General features: G+C 42.5%; 1 protein-coding gene across 2 annotated transcripts; it reads left to right on the top strand.

Moving 5' to 3' along the window:
* Positions 1 to 26,382, top strand: ANP32B (acidic nuclear phosphoprotein 32 family member B). Of its 2 annotated transcripts, XM_059141921.1 has the most exons (7): positions 2 to 379; positions 10,311 to 10,460; positions 14,433 to 14,555; positions 19,917 to 20,106; positions 22,479 to 22,603; positions 24,817 to 24,886; positions 25,919 to 26,382. In XM_059141921.1, the coding sequence occupies exons 1-7, from the start codon at positions 326 to 328 to the stop codon at positions 25,984 to 25,986; spliced, it is 780 nt and encodes a 259-aa protein (XP_058997904.1). In that variant the 5' UTR covers positions 2 to 325; the 3' UTR covers positions 25,987 to 26,382. The 2 variants fall into 2 exon arrangements, with proteins under 2 accessions (XP_058997905.1, XP_058997904.1); XM_059141922.1 differs by lacking the exon at positions 10,311 to 10,460 and having other exon boundaries at positions 1 to 379.

Here is a 26,382-nt window from a genome sequence, read left to right as displayed (position 1 = left end):
GGGGCCGAGTGGAGCCGAGCAGCCGCCCGCGCCGCGTCGCCGGTTTAAGCGCAGTGCGGGGCCGCGGCCGGGGGCGGCGGTAGTGAGACCTGCGCTGCGCTCCAGCCCCCTTTTCCCTCCATGGTTTCTCTCCGCTCCCGTGAGTAACTTGGCTCCGGGGGCTCCGTTCGCCAGCCCGCACGCCGCCCACTGCCTGGGACCGCGCCGCCGGGCTCTACCGCCAGCAGACCCCTTCCGACGGCCCTCGCTGCGCAGGCCGGGACGCCTCTCCCCCCTCCGCCCCCGCCGCGGAAAGTTAAGTTTGAAGAGGGGGGAAGAGGGAAACATGGACATGAAGAGGAGGATCCACCTGGAGCTGAGGAACCGGACCCCGGCAGCTGTAAGCAGAACCTCCGTTGGGCGCCCTCTCCCCCCCCGATGACTTGCATGTAATGGTGGCCACCTGCGGGGCCCGGGCCGCGGGTTCGCCGGCTCCGGCTCGGAGAAGGGCGCAGCTCGCGGGCTCGGACGGGAAAGGCGGGCAGGCGGGCGGGCGTGGAGGGGGGGAGCGAGCGCGCGGGGATTAACTCTTTGGCGCCCGCGGGCCCCCGCGGCCGTCTGGGGAAGGCGGTGGGGTGGGGGAAAGGAAACTTTGAGGTCCTCGCCCGCCGGGGTCCTTTCCCGGAGAAGCGCGTGTGCGTGTGGCCGGCGGCGAGGGAGGGAGGAGGGGGTTGTGTAACGCTGGGAGCCATGTTTGCAGCCTCTCGGGATGCGCGGCCGGGCGGAGGCCGGGCCTGCCGAGGAGCCGCGCGGCCAGCCGGGGCTGGGCCCGCCGGGGCTCCGCGCGCCCCCGGGCCGGCCGCGGAAGGGGCTCGGGCGGGGCGGGGACTCCTCCGCTCGGGCCTCGCGGTTGGCACCGGCCGGGCCGAGGGTGGGGGGCCGTCGGGTGAGGAGGGGGCTGTCGGCCTCTGAGGGGGACTAGGAGCCCCCTCGCGGGCTCGGGGGCTTGGGCGGGCGCGGCCTGGCGCGCGCGGAGCGGGGGAGGGGCGAGCCGGACGGCGGAGGTGGCGCAACCGCCGTCTCTCCCGAGGCCAAGTTTGAAAAAAGGACGCGGTTCCCGCCATTTTTCAAGCCTAAAAATAAAACTTTCTCCCCTGTTTCTCTCCCTCCCCTTTCGTCCTCTGGGCCTTCCCCATTCCCGGTCTCCTAGGGCGCGTCCCGGTCGGCCCAGGCCAGCCGTTTTGGCGGCGGCGGCGTTTTCGCCTTTTCTCTGTGCCGTGGTGGCGGAGCCTGGGGCCCCTGCCCGGAGTCTGGCCCCTCGGTGTGGGCGGGCTGTGGCTCCTCGCGCCAGCCGGGGCGCGCCACGGTCCGACAGAGCGCCATGTTGGCGGGCGCCTGTCTCCCTCCGCCGCGTAAGCCGGCCTGTGTGTTCTGGCCGCCGCTGCCGGGCTCAGCCGGTGGCTTTTCCGTCTGCCTTGCCGGGGCTCTGCTCGCACTGGCGGGAGCTGCGCGCTGCGGCCGCCACTGACTCCTCCGGCTCGACTCCTGTGGGGCGCGCTGCCGTCCCCCCTCCCCCCTTCTTAAAAGGGCAACGCCAGGCGGCCGCCTCCGCCCGGGCCAGGCGCCGGGGGTACGGGCGGGCCTCGGCTGGGCTCGCGGGCCGCTGGGTCTCCGCGGCCTCTGCCCCCGCACGTGCTCCAGGGAGGCCGGCACTCGCCGCGGCGGCTGCGTGAGCTGCGGGCGGGCCTTTGAGAATCGCCTCTTTATTCTCCACCCCTGCCCTCCCGGCGGCAGGGCGCGGGGCCATGTTCCCCGGTGCCCGCGCGGGGCGGCCGCGCCTCCGCCAGACCCGGGGCTAGGGTGAGTGGCGTTCCGTGGCGGTGGGGAAGCCTAGGGGGAAGTTCTCCCACCCTGTCCCAGTCGAGCGATGGGCGCGCTTCGTGCAGTCAGGCAGCTGTGGTAACAAGTTGCCAACTTGTGGAAATTTGTCAACCAGCGTTCGCTTGGTGTGTCCCCACAAATGGGGTACGCGGCGAGCCTCCCCGCGCGTCCTTGGAGGACCTGAGGGGTGGGCGTTGCCAGTTGGTCCCCTGGGTTTTCTGGTTGGGGTTCGACCACGGCCGTCCCCTCCGTCCACAGTCAGACATTTTGTGTCGGCCACGTGCTAGTGTATTGAACGGTTAAGCCTTTTCGCACCCTAAGACTTAAAAGAGTTCTGTTCTCATTTTAAGTTGTTAATTTCAGACCCTTGCATTATTGCTGCGAGCTGCAAGTTAGTAGAATGTGGAGTAAATTTAGCCAAAATTTCCAAAAGTGTGCACGTGGATCTTCAAAGGGCTTTAAAACTAGGATTTCAACTCTTTGTGCGAGAACTAAAAGTTTGATAAGAGAATTTTTATGCTTTCTGGGAGACACAACTGGGCTGAAGTTCCCACTATATGGAGTTTTTTTCACATATGCAGTAACCAGTGTATTACTTTTTAGAAGTACTTAAGTAGGAGCAGGTGTAAACTTTTCAAGTAATCAACTTAGGCCTTATACTCTTGCCAAAGACAGGTTAGTCATGTGATTGTTTCATTAACGTTAAATTAAAAGTCAGTTTGTCAGTAGCACTATTCACATTTTAGGTGCTCAAAAGCAGCAGGTGACTAGTGGCTACTGTTATTGGATAGCACTAGGCTACAGCAGTCCACTATTGGTTTATTAAATATTTGAGTACCGGCAGTATGGTGGGGCCTGGAAAAGCAGGGTGAACTAGACAGCAGTGCCTTCCATCTTGGAGCCTCAGAACCCGGAGGTATCTAAATTGCACTGCTGCAGTTTAGGGGCTTTGGGAGCCCTTCTGGAAGCCTGCTAAGGTTGGGGGACACATGAAGGCTCCCCTGGGAACCCTGAGGAGGAGACTCAGCAAGAGTTCGGCTCTTAAGACAGGAAAGCTTTGATCTTAAATTGAAGGCTTTTTCAGGGGAAAGAATGCTCTAGATTTTGAAGGAAATTCTAAAAGAGTTAAATAGCGCTTTGCACGAAAGAATCATCATTGAGGCAAATGAAAAGTTGGAAGAGGACTTCTTTAAAATCAAACTCAGTCACATGGCTCCTTATGTTTGTTGTGGGGCCAGCTGTTAGAGTAGGCTTGGCCTCTGGGATCCTGCAGACTCTTGTCATTTGGGGGGAAAGAAAAGAACCATCATTGGATGTACAGTTAAAATACGGACAGGAGACTTTTAAACGCATATATGCATTCCGTGGTTGAACTTAATGCCGTCAAATGAGAACTAAGTGTTTGAGGAGGGTAGAGGTTTGATCACATGATTTTTGTAATTTTTTTTTTCTTAAGGCCAGATAGGCTTTTATTGTGTATGTGACTTTTTGATTTTTATTTTGAGGTTTGAAGATGACTCTGGTAACCCTTACCTTCTTGTGTTGGCCACAGTGTGTGAGACCAAGATAGTAGGTTCAGTTCACCAATTACTATGGTCTTACTCCTTATAAATACAAGTACGCACATTTAAGAGGGGACTTGTGAAGAAATATGTAATTCAGGTTTTTTCCTACGACCAAAACAGCTCTTCTTATCAGGTGTGTTCTCATAGTGGGAAAGTGCCGCAGATGGCATTTAAAAATCTACATAAAGAATGAAGATCATCATTTCAAAATATAGGCAAGGATAAGAAATATTTTATACAAAATATTTGTATCGTCAGTTACTTCACTGAGAAGAAATTGTGCAGTGCTAGTAATACCATATACACCACGGAAATTGATGGTATTTTCAGATGTGAACTAAAACACTGATGGGGCTAGTGAAACACTATTTAGTTATATTCCAGAATGGAAAGAACACCTGTTCTTTATGTGAGGCTCTCATCCTTCCCTTGCATGAAACGTGGCCCTCTGTTATGAGCACTTTATTAACTCTGCGTCCAGGGACACCAGCCTTGATGTTAGCTGTTGGGAGTTTTCCATTCAAAGTTAGAAAGGCAGGCAATTCCTGTGGTTCACTGGATGCCTCCGTGGGACTTAGGTGGGCTGTGTGCAAAGACGAGGCACTCCTCTTATAAATAAGAGTAACCTTAGGAGACAGACACTTCTGTTTCTCCTACTTTACACTTTTACATTTTTTCCCCAACTTTTTCTGTCTTAAGTTTCTTAATGTAATTTTCAGCACAGTGGGATATTCTAATTGGTTACATAGCAACTTGCTTGCCTCCCCCCCCCCATTTTTAAAGTATTATATCTAAATTGAAGAAAAAAATAGTAGATGTAGATAAAAATAAAATAGGATGGGGGGGGTGTGAGATTTCTACCATCTAGACATTTGGGTATATAGTCTACCAAATATTTAATATTTTCCAAATTCACATTCTTTTAATGTATATATATAAATACAGTAAACTTCTCTATCTCTGTGTGTTACTATTATTTTGCAGTTTCATTGTTAATGTTGCGTAGATCATAATTTATGGGGGTAGTTAGAAGTTTTTTTGCCATTTTAAGTAGTACTGAAAGGAACCTCTTGCAATGTGAATCTGTCTTCTGTCAAATTGTTGTTCAGAATGGTTCCTTTCTTTACCTATACAACCAATAGGATATGGGTGTTTCCTTCTTTCATGCTAACAGTCCTGTCACCTAAATACAATTGAGAACCATTAATATATATTCTGTCATTTTGAAAACATTTAAAAATTTTTTATTTTTATTTTTTATTAACATATAATGTATTATTTGTTTCAGGGATACAGATCTGTAATTCATCAGTCTTAATTCACAGCACTCAACCGTAGCACATACCCTCCCCAGTGCCCATGACCCAGCTGCCCCATCCCTCCCACCCCCTCCCCTCTAGCAACTTCAGTATGGTTTGTCTCCCTCTCTGGTTTCATCTTGTTTCATTTTTCCCTCCCTTCCCCTATGATCCTCTGTCTTGTTTCCCAAATTCCTCATATCAGGGAAATCATGTAAGTGTCTGAAAACATCATTTTAAAATAATGGTAAAGTAGAAGGTTTGGAACATTGGTTAACTCAGAAGAATGAAAGTTGGCAAGGATGCCAGGAGTTACTTTTTCTACATTTTCAGATTATTTCACTTACTGCAATAACCATGTATTAACTTTCTAATTAAAGGAATTGATCACTCAAAATGATCTATAATTCCTCCATACCTTTACCTCTCCCCTCCTTGTAACGGTTATAACCGTTCTAATTGGGGAAGATCACCCAACCAGTTCCAAACCAGTTAGGTAAAATTGATATCAATAGCCAGAGGAGTGGAAAGAGAGCAGGTTGGAGAGGATGAAAGGAAAATTGCTTGATTTTTTTTCTCTGCTAGCACCAATCCCCATAACTTGACTATAGTATATTTCAGATTTTTCGGTTAAAAAGTAGTAGAAAATAATGGTTTTTCTGATAGTCACAGAAAACAAAAACAAGAGTTAAATAGGAAATAATATGGATTATTTATAGTTTTTAAGTATTTATCTTGAATTTATATTTTTAGAAAGATCTAATTTAATTGGAAATTGAAGGATGAAGAGTAAATTTGGTCTCTAAAGTTTATCGGTCTTCAAACAGAAAGCCAGCTAACTTTATCTTGGATCAAATAGCTCCCTGAGTTGTACACCCAAATGTACAAATGCCTGCCCAGCCTTACCTCCTTAGATAGTAGCTCGGAGAGCATTTGGAACAGGAGGAGAAACTAGGGCCATTTTTTCTTGATTAGAATCCCTCATTTATTCTGGGTCTGTATTGGGAGGCCATGGGGTTATCTATCCCCAACTCCCTGCTCACTGTCCCCTTTCCCACAGTTCTGCCGGGCTTGCAAGCAAGTCAGGGTCCCTCCATAGCAAGGAACAGGGCAGGGGGAAGACTTCCTCAAATGCTGCTGATGCAGTGCCTGAGAGCAGACACATTTCACCATGCTCCTCTGTAGAACTTCAGATGAGCTAGAAGGCAGCTGCTGACAGTTGGCTTTCCAGACTTCTTGTCCTCAGGCAGAGCCCCAAGTGGAACCCTGTGGTCTCTGCTTTCTTCAGTAATTCCCACTTTGTGCATTTTTCCCAGGGGCTTGTCCTCTTACTGTGCCTCCCGTCCAGGGTTGTCAGGTTTCTTTACTACTACTTCAGCCTTCCTGGAAAAGTCAAGGGGTATGCCTTCTCTGCTGAGCCGTACAATCCTCTGCCTGACTCAGCCCAGTAAATTCTGTTACCTTCTACTTGTGGAGAAAATTTAACAACTGAGCTACTCAGGTGCCCTACTTGTGGAGAAAATTTAAAAGTCTCAGGTGTGCATTCCCTGAACTTCTTGCTCTCCCACTTATAAACTCACCTACACCTGTATCCATCCTGGCTTTTTCCATAGGAGGAGCGCCCTACCTTCCAACAAGAGTAGAATGATCTATCTCATTTTTAATACGCAGTTTTTATTGTAGTTGCACATCAACTTTTTTAAAGTGATGTTTTGTAGTTTTTTGGCTGGTCTGTTTTTTGTCCACGTTTCTTTTTTTTTTTTTTTTTTCTTCTTAAGGTAAAAACGATATCCTTGAGAAAAAGACAACGCAAATATCTAAAATTTCCGTATATCAAGAAAGGTCACAAAAAATAATAGGGGTTGGTTGCCATTTTATATAAAAAGAACTTGGAACTCAATAACAGACTCAGATGTCTCTATTCTTTCACCTAGCAATAGATTGTGAGGAAAGAATCCTGATTACAGAAGTTTTATGTAAAAAGGTATCATGCCATTATTTATAAATGGGAAACTTAGAAATATACAAGAGGATTGTAATTTGTGGTATATCCTATATACTCTAATTTCTTTAGCCATTAAAAATATTCAGTGTTGTTAAAAGTATGCTTAGTAACAGACTTTTATCTCACCTATATTTGAAATACACAAAGAGTAAGTTAATACCAAAATATTAACAGTGACAGATATTTCTTGCATTGATACGATAATGCTCATGATCAGGAAGAGTTTCTCTTTTATATCCAGGTTTTCTATTGCTGCATCTGCTCAACCCCCTACAGTCCTGACACAAACCTCTATCAGTACTCTGATAAGCCTGTGACTAGTTTTCATCATCTAACAGTTGTGAAAGCTCTTTCTCATACCTAGGGTATAGTGGTGACTGAAACAGACAAGACCCTGCCCATAATGAAGCTTGAAATCTAGTGGTGACTTTTTAAGTCTTTATTCTCCTAATAGATTCATATTATCATCACTGAAATGCTAAATAAGATTTTTTTTTTTTTAAGATTTTATTTATTTGAGAGAGAGAGCTCATGAGTTGGGGGGACAGAGGGAGAAGCAGACTCCCTGCTGAGCAGGAAGCCTGACACAGGGCTTGATCCCAGGACACTGAGATCAACAGTCTGAGCCAAAGGCAGATGCTTAACTGTCTGAGCCACCCAGTTGCCCGCTAAATAAGGTTATAAAGGAAGGTCTCCCTTTCTCTTCTTGAGAGATTTTCTGTATATAAAAGTGAATCCATTCTTCACATTGTATCCCACCGTGTATCCTGGAAAGGAGTCCCTTTTTGATGAGCATTGAAGTTTTCTAATTTTTTCAGTCCTTTCCTCAGTAACTTCTTGTGCCTTGTTTCAGAAGCCTTTACAGGTGTTTGAAACCAGTACTCCACCATTGGTACCATTCCTGATTCTTCTCATCTTTTTTGCAATCTGTCCTTTGTCCTCTTCCTAGGGATTCCACCCTTTCACTCTTCTACCCTGATGACTCCAAAAACAGAACTGACAACCCTTCTCTGCACCCCAAACCACATGTCCTGTTGTCTGGGGAAACTTGTACCCACACATCCAAAGGGAACCTTAAACTCAGTATCCTTCATGATATTCATTACATCTGCCCCTCCCAATCTGCTCCCTACTTATTTGCATCTAGCTACATGGCTCCCATTTCTCTAAGCCAGACTTCAGCTTCCCCTCCATCATTTTCCACACCCAGCAACTGAACCCGCAGATCTGAATCATTTAACATCTTTTTTTTCCCCCTCCCAGTTTCCTCCTCTTGATTCCTATTCTGTTGGTTCAGCAGACCTGTTTTAGCTTACATTTGAATCTTTATGGTAGTTTTTGATGACCCTAGTTACAGTGGAATTTTATCAGTTGAAAGAAATAACCAAGAGGTGATTTCACCCAGTGAGCTGGGAGGCAATATGGCTAACTCTAGTCCCTCTTCACTTGGCTTTGGCAAATTAGTGTCATTCTGTGTAATATTTTGGATTCTCTGTGAGATACAGTCATAGAAAATCCCCCAAACCAAATGAGGACTTTTAGTAGTATTGCTGTTCTAGATGTGTGAGCAATTATAGTTGACTTTATTTTTATGGTTTGTTGGTTTTCCTTTTTTTTTTAATACAAAAGAAATACATGCTTATAAAAAGCCCAGTACAGATATGAATAAAAGCAGAGGTCCCTGTCGTTCCCCTCATCCCTTTCCCCAGAGGTTACTTTTTTAGCATTTAGTGTGTTCCAGGTGCTACTCCTCTGCAGCTCCATGCCATGAATACTATTTTCTTCCTTCACAGATGAGGAACTGAGGCGCAGAGAGGCTAAGTGACTTTTCTGAGGTCACACAGGTCCTAAATGGAAGAGCCAGGATATGACCTCGGTCATCTCTTCCTATAGCCCATCCCACCTCACTTGACACTTTAAGTTTTCAGATGTGATTTTTCCCCAGAAAAGGAGAAAATGGCAGAGGTGTGTAAAGAAGTGTGGAATGAAGGAAGGAAAGAAGTAAAAGGTGTAACTGGCCTGCATGTGTCCTCACTGTAACCAGGGCTTAGGAGGAGGAAGTAAACAGGGTAATGAGAAGTAGTAAAGAAGCAAGTGAGAAGTTTTGGTGTTGTGGATATCACAGACTCTAAATCTGTGTCCTTCTCTGTAAATGGGGGGAGACGGGAAGGTGTAGTGGTGCAAAAAAAAAAAAAAAAAAAAAAGAGTAAGTGCTTCGTAAATGATAGCAATTACTAGAGTAGTATCCTTTGGATTTTGTATGGGAGGATGAAGACATTATTAGCTCATATTCTCATTGTAGAACTGTGAGCATCTCCCTTCCACATGCATGCTTGATTAATGCTATTTAAAATGGTAGATTCACCACAAGCCTTTGGCTGTTAAGTCTAATTTGCATCAGTGTAAATTGACTAAAATGTGTTAAAAAGTTGCAAGTTTGTGTCCACCACAGAGCAAGAGTGGAAGTAGGGATTAGCCTGATAGATACACAGTAGACTTTTATTAATTAATCAGTATTTGGAATTGTGGGGCACCTGGCTGGCTCAGTCAGTAGAGCACTCAACTCCTGATCTTGGGGTCAGGAGTTCAAGCCCCATCCTGTGTGTAGAGCTCACTTTAAAGTAATAAATATATATAACGGGGCGCCTGGCTGGCTCAGTTGGTTAAGTGGCTGCCTTCGGCTCAGGTCATGATCCCAGGGTCCTGGGATTGAACCCTGCCTCAGGCTCCCTGCTCAGAGGAGAGCCTGTTTCTCCCTCTCCTTCCGCCTGCCTCTCTGCCTACTTGTGTTCTGTCTGTCAAATAAATAAATAAAATTTTAAAAAATGAATACAAATAAATAAAATCTTCAGATACGGTACACTTGGATGGATTGGAATTCTGAATTACAGGACCCACAAAGAAGATTTTGTGGCCTGAAAAAGGAACTTAATTTAATGTCTTAACAGTTTTCTTCTGTAGAAATAGCTTTCTCACATGTAACCCAAATTGATCTTTGTTTTGAATTAAGTCCTCTTGCATCTTGACCCCTTCTATATTATCAAGAAAATCTTAGTAAAGATTAATAAAACCAAAAGTGAAAATGTGTAGTGCAGAAACCTCTTGCCAAAACTGGTTAGGGATTTGATAGGAAAAATAAAGTTTTCCTCTTTTTCTTGTGTCAGTCCCCTGGGCCTTGAGGGAGACTCAGCTGGTGGGGTTAGGGTAGGGGTGGGGCGGTGTCTTCTCTGCTTTCATAGTTAAAGTCCCCTCTTGGGGAACAGACCTGGGAAAAGGAATAAGGAAGATATAGTTTCTTCACTTATATTTTAAGAACTGCAGTTCTGTCTGTGGAAAGTAAAGAGTTTAAATCTTTATTTATACTGTGGTGTAACATTCCATTCCTGCTATCTATTAGTATATTGTTACTAAGTGCTTAATCATTTTTCATTTATTTATAACTGTGATCTAGGTCTAAGGCCGCCCCTGTATGTGGATGTTTTTGCTGGGTGTTTATGGTTGTAGGTTTTGCTTCGTTCTTTGTTTTATGTGTTTCTGAAAGCTTTTTTTTTTTTTCCCTTCTTTCCCCTTTGTCATCCACAGGTTCGGGAACTTGTCCTGGATAATTGCAAATCAAATGATGGGAAAATTGAGGGCTTAACAGCTGAATTTGTGAACTTAGAGTTCCTCAGTTTAATAAATGTAGGCTTGATTTCAGTTTCAAATCTCCCCAAACTACCTAAATTGAAAAAGGTAAGTACTTTGTCTTTAGCAGTAAAAGAGAGAACATCTTGAGAAAGGGAAACATGTATGATTTTACCTGTAAGGAAGCAGTTAGTTTAGCAGAAAGCACGTGGCCTTTGGACCTGGGCATATCTGGGATTGAATTCTAGCTCCACCAGTTCCCTGATGATCTTCTGCGGGGTACTTAATCTCTCTAAGGCTCAGTTTCCCTCACCTATAAACTGGTGATACCACCCAGCCTCACAGAACTGCTGTGATGTTTAGGAATAAGACGTGTTGGATGCTCAATAAGTAGTAGTTATGAAAAATAATTATTTTGTGAATAAGCTATTACTGGTTAATTGCTCTATGTTAAAATGTTAGCTGTGGTTTTTTCTTAGTATGCTCTGGTTTAAGAACCAAAGGTGCCTCTCACTCTTCATGTTTTATGTTTGTTGATTAAGGGTGAGTTTCAGTAAAAACTTTTCAGATGTGTAGTCTGATCATTCAAACCTATTGTGTAATTCTTAATGACCAGAAAGCTTAAAATGTCTTGTGACTGCAAGAATTCATTGTAACAAAGCTACAGTATTTCTCATCCTAGCCTATGGCTCGTTGTTAGTACTTCATTGGTCTAATTGTAAATCAGTCATGCCACCAATTTAAAAAAAAAAAAAAAAAAAGCCCTCTAGAAAAATATTTTCTCATGTCCTTGCACATGTAACGGTCTCGGGGCTCCAGAAAGTCAAAACTGGAAGAAACTTCGCTTGATTCTAGCCTAGTCCCTCGCTTTATAGGCATTAGCAATAGACTCAGAAAGGTATTTGCCTAAAGCCACCTACAAAAGAGGTTAGCACTTGAGCCAAAACAACCCATATCTCCTATTTCCTTAAACCAGTACTTTCTCTATTACATAATGAAAAGTATGTGTAAGTATTGCAGGCTTTTCCACTGTTTGGTATTCACTTTATTAGGGAATTTAAGCAGAACTTTTATCCAAAGGTACACAGAGAAATCTGTAATGAGATTTGGGCAAAATGCAGGTAGGCTGTTCAGTAGCTTGCTTTGAGTCCTGAGAGGAGATTGTTATGGGTAAAGTACATTAATTAAAAACCAAAACCCCGCAACACCTGGGTGGCTCAGTCGGTTACCAGTCTGCCTTCGGCTCAGGTCATGATCCCAGGGTCTTGGGATCGAGTCCCACATCGGGCTTCCTGCTCAGCAGAAAGTCTACTTCTTTCTCTGCCTGCTGTTCCCCCTGCTTGTGCTCACGCTCTCTCTGTCTCTCTCAATCTAGTAAATATTTAAAAAAGAAAACCAACCCGGAAACTTTTTAAATTTATTGCCTTAGGTAATAAATGCTTAGACATTCAGGTAACTTAGCTTCCTATCAGAAAGAATAATCCTGTTATATTTAAATTTGTATATTGTTCCTTTCGTCTAAGCATCTATTTTAGAGGTTCAGGTGTAATCCTTTTGTATTTACATGAGTTATTGGTGACACTGGGAGCTCTGATTAACCCATTAAACAAATGATGGCTTTCTAAGCATGTATCTGCATAGACTTGTTGCTCGTGTGATCCTAGTGTGTATTTCGAGTTCTGTTTTCCTAGCATCCTAATACATTTTCCTCTTTACTGTGGTGTGTGTGTACTCTGTCAGACTCAGAAGAGAAGTGAACCAGTGACTATCTATAAAGAGGCTTTATCAAATCCTTCTGAAGCCTTGTTAATCACTTACTTGCAGAGTTAGGGAGGAGTGGAGAGATCTACATATCAAACATAAAGGCAGACAAGAGGTTCTCACAACCGATAACAAACTTCCTTTTCTTCCTACCCTGGAGCACAGATTGTTTTTTAAAAAGAAACTGGTTCTGAAAGATATTTTAGTGTGTAAATATCCCAGGTTTACTAAATTTACACATTGATTTCATTTCAAAATAAACATGCCACTAAATGTGTTGGCAGATTGCCTTGCTGTCTCTATTCCTTAAGCTAATTCATGTTGAAAGGATAGGAATATTACATATGTGTGACATTCTAACCAACCAAAGAAAGTAGTCTGTTTTTGTTTTGATTTACTGGAATCTCAGTAAACACTTGAGTCTTTGTTGATAAGACTTATATTTTTTTGTTTTTTGTTTTTTTTAAGGATTTTTTATTTTAGAGAAGAGACTCCGTAAACACTTGAGTCTTTGTTGATAAGACTTATTTTTTTTTTTTTAAGGATTTTTTATTTTAGAGAAGAGTGAGAGAGCATGGGGGAGAGGGCAGAGGGAGAGCGAGAAGCAGATTCCCTCCTTGAGCAGGGGCCCCACTAGGGGCTCTATCCTAGGACCCTGAGATTACCTGAGCAAAAGGCAGACGCTAAAACCAACTGAGTCACCCAGATGCCCATAGATTTGTATTTACAAATCTAGAGCATGACTAGATAATTTGGAATATCCCATGGGAAGGAAAAAAATGTTTAGAAGTGTTGTGTTTCCTTTTCTGAAATATTTAGTAACACCTAAGTCGAGGACTTGAGTTGTTTTTTAAATTCATTCTTTCAACAAGTATTTAAGTTTTTAAAAGTTCCTCTCTTCTGTATCATGTAGTTCATTTCATTGCATGCCAAAGACTAAATTACATGAAGTTTACATGCTATTCTGAGTACATAGCATAGTGAGAAGGACGAATTCTTCGGAAGCTAGCCTGCCTGGCTTTAGGTCTTTGGTCACCCCTGGAACTGTAGTGTGATCTAGGGCAAGTCACAGAATTATAGTTCATTTTCTTCATTTTTAAATCCAGATAATAATTCTTCCTACCCTATAGGGTTATCATAAGAGCAGATAAGCTTGGGGCACCTGGGTGGCTCAGTGGGTTAAAGCCTCTGCCCTTGGTTCAGGTCATGATGCCAGTGTCCTGGGATCGAGTCCCGCATCAGGCTCTCTACTCAGCAGGGAGCCTGCCTCCCCCCTCAGCTCTGCCTACTTGTGATCTCTGTCTGTGAAATCCTTAAAAAAAAAAAAAAAAAAAAAAAAAAAAGGTAGGTAGATAAGCTCATATTTCTAGTGTTTCAAACAGTGCCTGGCTCTGTACCTAAGTACACGTAGGTACTGTGTAAGAGTTAGATGTGGTTGGCTGCTGTTGTTGGCACCTAAACTAGAGAATTGAAACCAGTTCTGTGGTCCGAGTTTTCTCATCTGCAAAATGAAGAGTTTGAATTATATGCCCTCGACTGTCTTACTACTTCTGGCTCTAATTTCTTTCACTTCGGGTTCTGATTGCTCAGTGAAGGCTCATTCCTTCATTGGCACACGACTTGCTGTGCTGCTTGACCTGCCACTAAGAAATTAGAGTAGGTTCTCATAAAGGCTAGTGCTGGGTTTATGCAAGAAGTGGCCTCTGGGGAGTTGGTTTCAGCAGCCCTGAAGCTGTTGGCCCACTCACTTTCCTGAGGTCTTGGTGCTTCTTTAAGGGCTTGCTTTGGGACCTGTGCCATTCCTGTAGTCTTCGGAACAACACTGTCTGGTGGCTTCCAGGTAGAGAACCTTCCAGTGTGTCAGAACTATATAGGACCAGATCAGCTTTCAAGTGGGGCATAGTGAGCTTTGTTTGGCACATGGAATAAGCTGCTTAGAATGCACAGACCATTTACCCTTCCTGGCAGGTATAGACTGTTGCAACTTCTCAAAGAATTCTAATTTGTCTTGACCCACTTTTTAGGTTAGAAAATGGATTCACCGATGTCAGGGCCAGATCTTGAGCAAACTAATTAGCAGCTGGTTAGGAAAATGCAGCTCTTATCCATTCTGTTTCTCCTCCTTTCCTCAAATGTTCTTGGGATCTGTAAACTACATAATCTGGTTTTAATCAAACAAAATGAATAAACATGCCCTAACAGGAGCAGAGATTATTTGATCTTGATAAGTATTTAAGAATTGTATTAGCTACTTATGACACCTTAATGATAGGTGTTTCTCTGTGTGTATCTGTATGTGTGTGGTATATTCTCTTGCAGCTTGAGCTCAGTGACAATAGAATCTTTGGAGGTCTGGACATGTTAGCAGAAAAACTTCCAAATCTTACACATCTAAACTTAAGTGGAAATAAACTGAAAGATATCAGCACCTTGGAACCTTTGGTAAGTAAGTGAGGACTTGGAAACCAGGACTTACTGGTCATTTTCATTTTCATATTTATTTATAGTGCGGGAAATGCTTGGAAATGATAATAATTCATCAAGAAGGTGGTGGTTTTTATTACAACACTTTCTGTAGAAGTTTTAAAGATCAGGGTATCTCTGGTTATGTGTTCCTGTGGCTTTGCTCTCCCTGCCTGATACTGTGGTGGTTTCCTTCCAAGGGGAAATTTTTTTTTTCCTTTTTTTTGTCCTTTTTAACTTTCCTATATTGACCATAGACTTAAACATTTATCTTAAATTTTTTTTTCCTCACATTGGCCGGGCTAGTCTATACTTTTATACTTTTACAGAAAAAGCTGTTCATACTGGATGGCATATCTGAATTGTAGATGGAACAGTCCAAGGACAGCTCCAGTTAGTTTTAGGTCTTCTAATTGATCTTGTGCCCCGCTGGATCACTGTCGCCTTAAGTTTTGCATGGGAACCCCCGAATCCTCGGTTTTCATACTGGGATAAGCTGTAAAATGTTAAGTGCTAATTGGGTTACAGGCTTACTGTGTGACCTTGGGCAAATTGCTTCTTCTCTCTGGGCCTCAGTTTCCTCACTTAGGAAGCAGGGAGGATAATAAGCTCTGCCCTACTTTATACTTAGGAGTTCTGAGAATAAAATACAGTAATGTGCTTAACTTTGCTTTGTAAGTTGGGAAGCTGTGCTAATGGGGTCCAGGCCACATGGAAGTTGTAGGGCAGAAAAGAGGGCAGGGAGAGGTTAATGTAAGGTGTGGGGCAGCCTCCCAGGCTGTTCTGTGTGGCTGCCACTGGGAAAGTGCTATGAATTCAAGATTGTTAAGTGACTGATTTGTCTAAATATTGCATTCTGTAAATTTGTCATTGAGCCTGAATTCCATTTTAATAAGGCTAATGGAACTCCCAACTTGTTTTACATGTGTTTCATACATTAAGTCAGTCTTCCCATTTGACTTATCTAGCAAACATTAATTGGGAGAGGGTTTTGCAAGCAGGTAGGAGCTGTCTCAGGATCCAGAAGAGCAAAACCCAAGAGGATAAGACACCTTATCACTATCAATTCTGATGTCACAGCACATTAAAATATTTGAGTTTCACCTAACTTGTACAGAATGCTCTGTCGATTTTTCATTTAACAGAGAGGATTGTGACTTCATTTAACAGAGAGGATTTCCTGCCAGAATTATAGCATCTTTTTTCTCCTAATCAATAATTAAGGCTCTGCACTAACATAGGTTAAATCACCTTTTATTGAGTCCCTTTATTTTTATGTTTCATTCAGTGCACCATGGTTAGCTCCTGTTTCTCAAATGCTGGGAGCCTGTTTCTCACCTTTGCTTCGTGAATTTGCCCCTTTGTTCCGTTGTAGGTACACCCAGATACTTGGGCTCCTTCCTTTTTACTAGTTTGTTCTTTTCCTCTAACCCAATCCCCATTTCCAGTTTCAGCAAACATTAGTGAGTTTTGCTGTATTCAAGGACATTAACATTGGCCCATTGTGTCCTCCTGTGACCCAGAGAAAAGAGAACGACTGTCCCCCTTTTAGAGATGAGGGAACCAACTTCAGAGAGCTTAAATAATTACTCCGTGGCGACATGATAAATGGCAAAGTAGAGGTTTAAATTCAACTCTGGCATTCTTTCCACTGCCCTTGGGACCTGTTCTTTTTGCCTTCATATTTATTCCATACCCAAATTAACATTAAACGGAGAATTCCAAGAGGAGCACTAAATTAAGTGCTGGAGTCTCTCCTGAATCTTCCTTCATTGTGTATGTGTCTATGATAGGCCTATTGATTCAGGGTTACTGTCAATCTAAGAACCCCTTTTTTCTAGAACAGAGTGCCACGCAGTGCCTCCCATGGTGGGTCATTGGCTGTTGGCCAATTCTTCTGCCAACCCGAGTCCTCTTTGATGACCAGAAGTTTTTGTCCATGGTCTAGCACACAGAGGCAGAGCAGAAGCAAACATTTTGTGGGAGTTGTTTTCTTGGGCGTTCCTGACCTGGTCAGTGATGTATGAGCGGCTGTGAACATCTAGGTCCCCTAGGACAATGAAGAGTGGTAAATAATTGTATTTACCATTTTTAGAGGATCTGCTATGTACCATGCACTGCAGTAGATGCTTCATGTATGTGATTTCGTTAGTAATCCTCACATTTCTGCAAAGAATAAGAAATAACACGGCCCTCTTTTTTATGCATGAGGAAGCTGAGGCTTGGGAGAGTCCGAATCCCTTGTCCAGAGTCACACACCAGGCTAGCCAGTGACAGAGCCACAGTGCTGCACAGCCAGGGCCATCTGGAAAAGCTTGACCTCCCACCATTCTCCTAAACTTGCTCTTCAGGTGCCTGGGGGTGCTAGGTAGGTCTCCTAAAGTTATATCTTGGAATAAAATAAAACTGCAGGAGAAGATGAAGGGGGGAATGTTGGGTCCGTTTTGTCTTCTGAAAGTATTCTTCAGTGGGAACAACACCATTCTCATCCTCATTAACCACGTACATTTTGAACACCGTCTACTTTGAGCCCAGTTCTTACAGTCATTGCAATGATTGTGAATGCCTCTGCTTGCTACAGGGACATTAATCGAGAGACAAAGAAGGCATCAATTCAAACTTCCTTGGACACCTTTTTTAAGAGACCTGGGCCATCCAAACCATCCCCCAAAGCCCTTCTAAATTCTAAGAAGGCAAGCAAAATTATTGTTAATAAAATGTTTAATGTTTATTATGGCTAGCCTATTAGTTTTAGGCCACATTTCTGGTGTGGTAGCATTCTGATTTTTGAGCGTTTTTGTTTGTTTGTTTTTTGTTTTTTTGTTTTTTTGTTTTTTTAAAGCACTATTTACACATTTCATTGGGTTCCTGACTAAATCTGTGGGTAGTATATTTGGGGCCTTAAAGCACAATTATATTACTTTAAACAGTTCTAGAGTACTACAGTTACTTGGAATTTTGTTGTTGTTTATTTACTTTCACTTTGTTTTCTAGCATACTGTTTGGCATGTTTGAGTTATTCATAATGGGTTCTTAAGAAGTAGCCAAAAATTTCACAGATTCATTGGAGTTTCAGAAATAGGTGGAGGCCCTGTGTACTGTGACAAGAGGTGGAACTAGAGAAGGGGCTTGAGGCACCATAGAGTGTGAAAGATCAGGGGTTGTATGCATTTTTGTGCATCCATTCCTAGGGAATAATTTTGAAAAGCAAATGGCTCATTCCCTTGAGTGAAGAATTTTTAGACTTTGAAAAGCTGCCTAAATTTACTTGTGGTCGTATCTTAGCTGTACAGAGACAACCTTTTTGTGAAGAGAAAAGAGTTCCCAGTGTGTTAGCTAGTTGTCTGGGGTGGTATTTCAACATTTTTTCCCCTCTTTGGCAGGAAGCCCTACCTGGGCTTCTGGAGGTCACAACATAAAAGCAGCTCTCCCTATGATTAGAAGGGCTGGGGACCGCTTTCTTAAGACCTCAGGGGACTGACTTACATAAGCACATTATTTGATCCATAAAATCTCGGATCACTGTACATTGGTGTTTGGAGGAGTGCATTTGCCTGTTGCCGTAACCCTGCTCTGTGTCCCTGCCTGGCTCTCAGTTCCCAAGGGCTGCTCAGTGAAAATAAAACAAGTGTGGGAACCTCTTTGACCAGGAAGATGAAGATCCTGTAAGTGCAGGGGTCAGCAGCCCTTCCTCTACGGGGCCAGATAGATGTTTCAGGCTTTGTAGGCCATAGGGTCTGTCGCAGCTACTCAGCTTTGCTGTTATTCTAATACGAAAAAAGCTGTACATAGTACATAAACAAATGAAGTGGCTGTGTTAGAATAAAACTTATTTTACAGAAACAGGCAGTGGGCCAGGATGAGCCGGTCATCTTTTGCCAAGCCCTGCTTTAGGGTGAAGATTTTAGATTATTTTCTAACTCCCAGATCACTAAGATACCTCAAGTCCTGAAGACAAGGTTTTTTCCATCTGCATTTCTTCCTGGGGCTTGTGAATGTTGAAATAGTTTTCCCAATAAAGCATCAAAGCCTTTGAACAGTGTTTTGTTTTTTTTTTTTGTTTTTGTTTTTGGTTTTTTTTGCAGCTTACTTCATGCAGAGATCCTCTTAGTTTTGTTTTTGTTTTGTTATAGTACTACTTTCTCAGAGAATACCAAGCTTTTTCTCCTGATTCAGAACACTTAAAAGTGACATTTATGAAGGTACATGTCCTGTGCCCTCTGTGCTTATTGGCCCTATTCTAGAGGGCACTAGGCTACATACTACTTGATGTTTTGTGTTTGCTTTTTAAACACTTGGCCCTCTTCTCCTTCCTAAGAGGGTCTGCTGTTACTTCCTGCTGTTCTCTTCTGTTTGCCTGTAATATACTCCCTCTGCCCTCCCAGAGTCTCCCTTCACCTTTAGTCACAATTTGCAAAAGCTGGGATTGAAATATTGTTACACAGTTGTAATAGCAAATGAGTCCCTGAGTAAAATACATGGACATTTTCTTATCTACTTTGGCTACTCAGAAAACTTTCCTCGACCCAAGCTTTCAGATACCAACTATTTTGTGTTTTGTACATTAGATAGATTAAACCAAAGTTCTAAACAAATGAGGTATTGCAACAAAATTTCAGGGTATGGTAAAATCAGAAGAAATTTATATCAGGAAGGTCTGGTAATGGTGTTGATCCTTTCCCCCCAAATTAAAAAAAGAGCATTGTTCTCTCCTTCAGAAGTTTCAACTCTTGAGTGCCCCTTCCCTTTCCCCAGCCTGTACTGACTCGTCTCTTTCTGGAGAATAACCATTACCAATAATTGTTATCATTTGCTTTATTATATGCTATTCTCTTGTGTTTCACATCTGTGTCTCTGAATAGAAATTACAAGTACTTCAAAACTGATGCATTGATTAATTGAATGAATTTGTTTTCCCCCATCCTGCCACCCCAGAGCATTGAAGACTGGACTTGATATCCAACAAGTTCTTTTGGCCATCTGATTACTTGAATGTTAAAACTTAGTTTTGAACCAAATTTATTAAAACTCTGATTTGTCTCATACTGTGAAAAGATCCGGTTTTAATGAATAGTTTTTCAAATTTGTTTTTCTTAAAATTACTAATGCTGCCAGAAAAAGACAGTTCTCTGAGAAGGTAGAGAAGGTAGATTGTAGAATCTAAAATCTAGTGGCGCATTATAAAGGTTGTGAAGGACTTGAGATGTTTACCTGTGTATAAAGCTGAGTCAGTAGCAGCTAAATGAATACAGAGCCTAGAATCTTACCTCTTCGGGAGATGGGTTTTGTTGCTTATATTCCTTTGGTTTAGAAATTTTGTTTCTTAATCCTTTTCTTCAGAAAAAGTTGGAATATCTGAAAAGCCTGGATCTGTTTAACTGTGAGGTTACTAATCTGAATGACTACCGAGAGAGTGTCTTCAAGCTCCTGCCCCAGCTGACCTATCTGGATGGCTATGATCGAGAGGATCGGGAAGCCCCTGACTCAGATGCTGAGGTGGATGGTGTGGATGAAGAAGAGGAGGATGAAGGTAGGTGGGGGTAACATCCAGTGAACCTAATTTCTGCCCGCCAAAGGTCGTGATTAGCGGTTGAATGTTCTTGGTATTGAGAACAATAATTACTTTCCATGTGTATAGGGAATTTATTTCCATTAAATTTGGAACTAGGACCTCTAATTAATTTTAATAAGTTCTTGGGACATTGAAGCCTTCAAATGATTCAAAATAAAAATGATTTGTTAGCCTCAAATTTGGAGCCCTAACACATTGAAGTATTTGTGGTTTACAGTTTACTGAAAGGACCATCATCTCCTGTCTTCCCTGCCTTGTTCGTTTCTTTTCTGGGTTACTGTCTGACTTACCCTTATAAACTCAGCTTTGTCAGCACTTCCAGACTGCATTTCTTGATGCTCATGAGCTAGGTTAGGTTCCTTGCGCATGCTAAAGCTCTTCCTTGCTTACCTCTTTCATAACCTGTCACTCTCTGCTACTCTTGTCCCTTTCAACTATGCTGTGATGATCTTGGGTAGAAACGGTTTTTGTCCTCTTTATTCACAAGGCCTACCACTTCACAGATAGTAGGTATGTGTCCGTTGTATCCAAATGTAAATAAAATCGCTTTCCTGATGGTCTTGTGCTCTCCTTGCACGGTGACTCACTGACTCTGAGCCACTCAGGGTAAATAGTTTCTCACCTCCAGTGGCTTAGAGCAGAATGATCAGTTTTCACATAAGTCAGCATGAAGAAAAGTTACTGTCCTGGGCGCCTGGGTGGCTCAGTGGATTAAGCCGCTGCCTTCGGCTCAGGTCATGATCTCAGGATCCTGGGATCGAGTCCCGCATCGGGCTCTCTGCTCAGCAGGGAGCCTGCTTCCCTCTATCTCCCTCTCTGCCTGCCTCTCCATCTGCTTGTGATCTCTCTCTGTCAAATAAATAAATAAAAAAAAAAAAAAAAAAAAGAAAAAGAAAAGTTACTGTCCTAGAATTCCTAATGTTGCTGCAGTTTGTGGTATTACTGTATTTGAAGCATTATTTTAAATATCTTCTCTTTAAAGAGAAAAATACATAAAACAAATGGTCAAGAAAAATAAAGGAGAAAAACATCAGGCAGCTTGGGTGCAATTAATGGTGTAATATTCTGGTAGCATCTTTGCAGATTGACCGCAGATTGGAGACAAGGCAAACAAGGAGCGGATGTAGGATGGTAAAGCGGACACAGAATAGGACTTTTCACTTTGTTAATATGTTCACATCACTTACTCCCTTCACTGAAGGTTCTCAGGTAGTCATGAAAACCCTCGTCATGCCCCTTGTCATCTAAGTTCACCTTAAACAAGTCGAGTGGCCACATGTGCAAGAGCCTGTAAGGAAGTTCCTTGGACGGTGGAGAGCAGCTCCTGAGAGCGAGTATCAGTCAAGCAACAAGTTTGAGCTTTTATGTGCCAGGGACTGTGGAATATAGTTTCGAAAGTAGAAAGGAGACATGGTTCCTGGCCTTGGTCTTTACAGTCTGCTGAGAAACCTTAAGTAATCCCAAGTGAGTAAAGCATGTGATAATGGAGGAGTATCAGGTGCTCGTGTGAGAGCGTATGAGCCAGGATTAGGAGGTCTGGCGAGTTTGTCTGAGGAAGTGATGTTTAACTGAGACCCAAAGGTTTGAATCGTGTTAGCCAAGCGGAGAAGAAAGGGAAGAGCCTGCAGAGACTAGGAAGCTGGCCAGCGCAGCAGGCTCTAGAACCAGGAGCGGTAAGAACTGCTAGCCTCCAGGCCTGCACCAGCTGGAGTAGAGACACAGGTTGCAGGTGCCTCTCAGCCTGCCTCTTGTTCCCCACCCACGCTGACCCTCCCATTATAGGCTTATGAGCGTTTCTCAGGTTCCTCATCTGCCTCTGGTTTTGTGGTGGTACCCTTACCGCAGAGAAGGAGCTCAGTGTTAATTATTTGGTGAAGGTGTGTGATAACTTTTTGCTGTGGAGAATTCTAGACATAGACAAAGATAGAAATAACAGTAAAACTAACTTTCACGTTCCCATCACTGAGCTTCAACAATTACTGGTTCATGGCTGATCTTATGTTATACGTTTACATCCCAAACTACTTCCCTCTCCCTTATTTTGAAGCAGATCATAGGAATTCTGTCCTTTCATCAGTAGCTGTTGTATACAGCTAGTCCATCAGGACTCCTGGCCTCCAGATGTAAGGGGACTGATGGATAAAGGAGCTCTGATGGATAAAGGTTACAGCTCCCTGGGAGAAAGGGGGCAAGTGTGGTACATGGGTTTCCCAGACACTGGTGTAGCCCAGTGTTTGTCTCATAGACCGACCTAAAGTGCCCTAGCACCTTAGTATGCGTGCCTGGTGGGCCATCGAGGGGATTTAATGAACTCCTTTGGACTGTTTCAGAAGGAGAAGATGAAGAAGATGAGGAGGATGAGGATGGTGAGGAGGAAGAGTTTGATGATGAAGAGGATGAAGATGAAGACGAAGATGTAGAAGGAGAAGAAGATGAAGACGAAGTCAGTGGGGAGGTTGGTATAACTGTTTGCTGCTGTTTCCTATTTGTAGCTAAAAATGAGGTCTTTTTTGCTGCTGTTGTTAAGAAAAGAAAGAAAATGGGCTACTGATGAAAGTAGTAAACTTGTAAATAGACCAATAATGACATGATTGATAGAATTCTTTTCCTCCCCTTTTTAGTAAATACTAAGCAGAATGCTTACAGAATGCAAATTAGACACAGTGCTTGGCTGTGTGGGATAAGTTTTGACCCTTTAACTTAGGAAGTAATGAATGTCCTTTCCATAGGGTGAGAAAACGAAGTGTTGTGAGCTGATAGTATGTCCATCCCTTGGTTGTGTTGAAGGGAAGGATATGTTTACCAAGTCTGAACTTGTTCTTGTATGTTCAGCTTAATTCAGTAAATACATGTAATGCCTGTTGTTTTAAAGAGGTGGGGATGCAAAGTTAAGCAAGAATGTGTTCCTGTCTTGAAAGGTCCTATCTTGAAAGTTGTCTAGTTTATGGGACACCCAGTGATAGAACACCTCTGAGGAGCTGAATGCCACAGAAGGACAGGAGAAATGAGTGACTTGACTTTGATAGACCTCAAGGAAGTTATGAAAACAGAGAAAATGGGATGTCATCAGAATGCACGTTGCTTTGTAGTACAAAAAAAAGAAAGGCTGAGCAATTTGTTTAATCTCATAGGTATTTAATGAAATTAAATTCCTAAAAGAAGCTTTTTATGGGGATGAGCATATAAAAATTCTCTTCTGAAATTCAGGGTTCTAAAATCATTTTTTGAATTATTTATTATAAATTGTATACTAATTAAACACATCTGGCAAATTAAATGCTTCTGAGAAGCAGTTTTATTTATTATTTTTATTTTTTAAAGATTTTATTTATTTGGCAGGGAGAGACACAGTGAGAGTGAACACAGCAAGGGGAGTGGGAGAGGGAGAAGCAGGCTTCCAGCAGGGAGCCGGATGTGGGGCTTGGCTTGATCCCAGGACCCTGGGATCATGACTAGAGCTGAAGGCAGATGCTTAATGACTGAGCCACACAGGTGCCCCTAAAAAGCAGTTTGTTTTTTTTGTTTGTTTGTTTTTCTATTTTATATAACTAGGGTAAATCCTTCTAATATAAATGAAAAGGGGGTTATACTTTTAATACAAATGAAAATAAAGCAAATTCTCAAAATACAAGGTCTTTCAGCTAATATTTGAAACCTTAAGACTGAATTAGCTCTTCAGGGGAATGAATATAGAAAGGAATGTAGAATCAAAACAGCCATAGGAATACTTGTAGGAAAAAGTGGATCCACTAAATATGATGATACACTATTTGTCAGACCTGTAGAATGGAAATCCGGGAAAATGAACCAATGCTTGGATCACAGACAGTTCTTTTTCTCTCTATATATTTATTTATATCTACGTATATGGTGTGTATGTATATCTATACATAATTTATGTGGGCATGTGTGTGTGTGTTCATATGTGTATATATGCTTATTTATGTATGAAATTAGAGTCAATAAATAGGAAAGTAATGAAGAAAAGATGTAAGACCCCTGTAAGAATAAGTGACTTTAGGGGGCCCCTGGGTGGCTCAGTGGGGTAAAGCCTCTGCCTTCGGCTCAGGTCATGATCCCAGGGTCCTGGGATCGAGCCCCGCATCGGGCTCTCTGCTCGGCAGGAAGCCTGCATTCCCCCCTCTCTCTCTGCCTGCCTCTCTGCCTACTTGTGATCTCTGTCTGTCAAATAAATAAATAAAATCTAAAAAATTAAAAAAAAAAAAAAAAAAAAAAAGAATAGGTGACTTTAGAAGGACAGGAAGCTCAGTATTACACCAGAAGTCAGATTAAAGAAGGTTAAAGAAAAGAATATAGAAAAAGAAAGCAGCAAGTCTGACACCACAAATTCTCTTAGTTCCATTTTGCTTTCTTATGCAGTGGGGAGGACAGATGGAATTATATTTGAAAAAGGCAACAAAGTAAAAAGTTAAGATCCTAAAAAGCAGTTTATAAAGAAAATTTTAGTTTAAGCTTATTCAGAAAAATGAACAAAAAAAAAAAAAAAGAAAAAAGAAAAATGAACAGATTTCAGGACATTCAAGTAGATAAAGATAATATTAAAAGGTTTTCTCCTTGATGAATTATTACATTTATTGGCAAATTATCTTTCTGTACTTATAAGTTTGCAGATTAATCCAATAGCATTCGCTATTTACTCGTCTTTAGGAAGAAGAATTTGGACATGATGGAGAAGTTGATGAAGATGAAGACGACGAGGATGAAGATGAAGATGAAGGTGGGTGTTACGCGTGCACGTAGGTCCTCCTCAGTTAAAAATTCACGGGGAAATGGCCATTAATTTTGAATTTGAAACTAAAGAGAGAACAAAATAAGACTCCCTTGGCCTGGGTAGCCTTCACAGGTGCTTGTACAGCGCTGTCGGGGCGCCTGGGCTCAGGCGGTAGTGGGTGTGCGCAGACAGGAGGCTGCCCTTGGCTGGTGCCTGGAGTGTGTCCTACCCACCCCAGTGCTGGGATTACTGCCACACCTGACACTGCTGGTTTGGGAAGTCTTTCACTAGTTTTAATAACTGGATCATAACTTTTGCAAAATATAAATATAGCATCTTTCCAACTTTATTACTATTACTTCTTTTCCTTACCACAACCAAAACCAATGAAACAGCTATTTATTTGTTAATTGTTGGAAATACAGATTCTCACACCTGTGTGAGTTTCAGAGTACCAGATTGTTTGCTCTGCTTTCCATTGGTTTGTACTTTCTCAGCATCTGCTGTCTGTGCCAGCCACTGGACTAAACTTAACCCTGAGTGCAACGGTAGGTAGGGCTCAGTACCGCCCTTAGGGAGCTTTTCGGAACAGCATGCGTGTTTAGGTAATTTCGTTGATACAGCCTTGAATTTTTACTGGTTGGAAAAAAACAGGATGATGTGTAGGTATTCTTAGATCCTCAAGAATGAATACCAGATACTTGAGGATTCTAAGAAATACCTTTTGAGTTAAACACTCGGTTGCTACAATGTGAGTCAACTTAAAGACAGCACATTAAAATGGAGAAAACTGGGTTAACTTCGCTGTCATTTGATGTTGCTGGGCATGTTGCCCTTCTTAATTCAGTAGTTGCTAGTTGCACTTTTTCGTTAATACCCTTAAAATCAGCAACCTACCAGTCCGTTCAAGCTTACAGGTTTTAAATCTCCCAACTGTCAAAAGTTCATTGTTACAATAACATAGGCAAATACATTGTTACAATAACATAGGCAAATACTTTTCCGATTGTCTCAAAGTGAATTTTTGTTATTGTGCAGAAGAGGAAGAAAGTGGGAAAGGTGAAAAGAGGAAGAGAGAAACAGACGATGAAGGAGAAGATGATTAAGACCCCAAAAAACTTGCAAAGAAAGAACTGTTCAGTATTGGTTGGACTGCTCATATGGATTTGGTAGCTGTTTAAAAAAAAAAAAAAAAAAAAAAGGTAGCTGTGATACAAACCCCAGGACACCCACCCACCCAAAGAGCCAAAGAATAGTTCCTGTGACATTCCACCTTCTTCATTTAGCCCCTCTTGGAAATTCACCATCAAGCTTGGGGTCTTCACCCCAACAAAATTGTAAGCGTTGTTAGGTTTTCATGTCAGACTTGCTGTAGCGCGGGGAGCTGTGATTGGTGAGCCAGCCGTCTGTGGCTACCAGTTGCACCAAGACTGTAACAGCATTTTTACTTTCTGTACAACAAAGAAGCTTTGTAAATAAAATCTTAACATTTTGGGTCTGTT

This window comes from Mustela lutreola, chromosome 12 (assembly GCF_030435805.1).
Source record: "Mustela lutreola isolate mMusLut2 chromosome 12, mMusLut2.pri, whole genome shotgun sequence".
In the NCBI taxonomy this organism is placed as follows: Eukaryota; Metazoa; Chordata; class Mammalia; order Carnivora; family Mustelidae; genus Mustela; species Mustela lutreola.
This window is presented reverse-complemented; position numbering and strand designations above follow the sequence as displayed.

Bases quoted from the DNA above. Each gene is read 5' to 3' on its own strand.
- ANP32B (XM_059141921.1), top strand. From the start codon at position 326: ATGGACATGAAGAGGAGGATCCACCTGGAGCTGAGGAACCGGACCCCG. The intron at 14,556-19,916 runs GTAAGTAAGTGA...CCTTTTCTTCAG, and splicing joins TCAGCACCTTGGAACCTTTG to AAAAAGTTGGAATATCTGAA. The intron at 24,887-25,918 runs GTGGGTGTTACG...GTTATTGTGCAG, and splicing joins GGATGAAGATGAAGATGAAG to AAGAGGAAGAAAGTGGGAAA.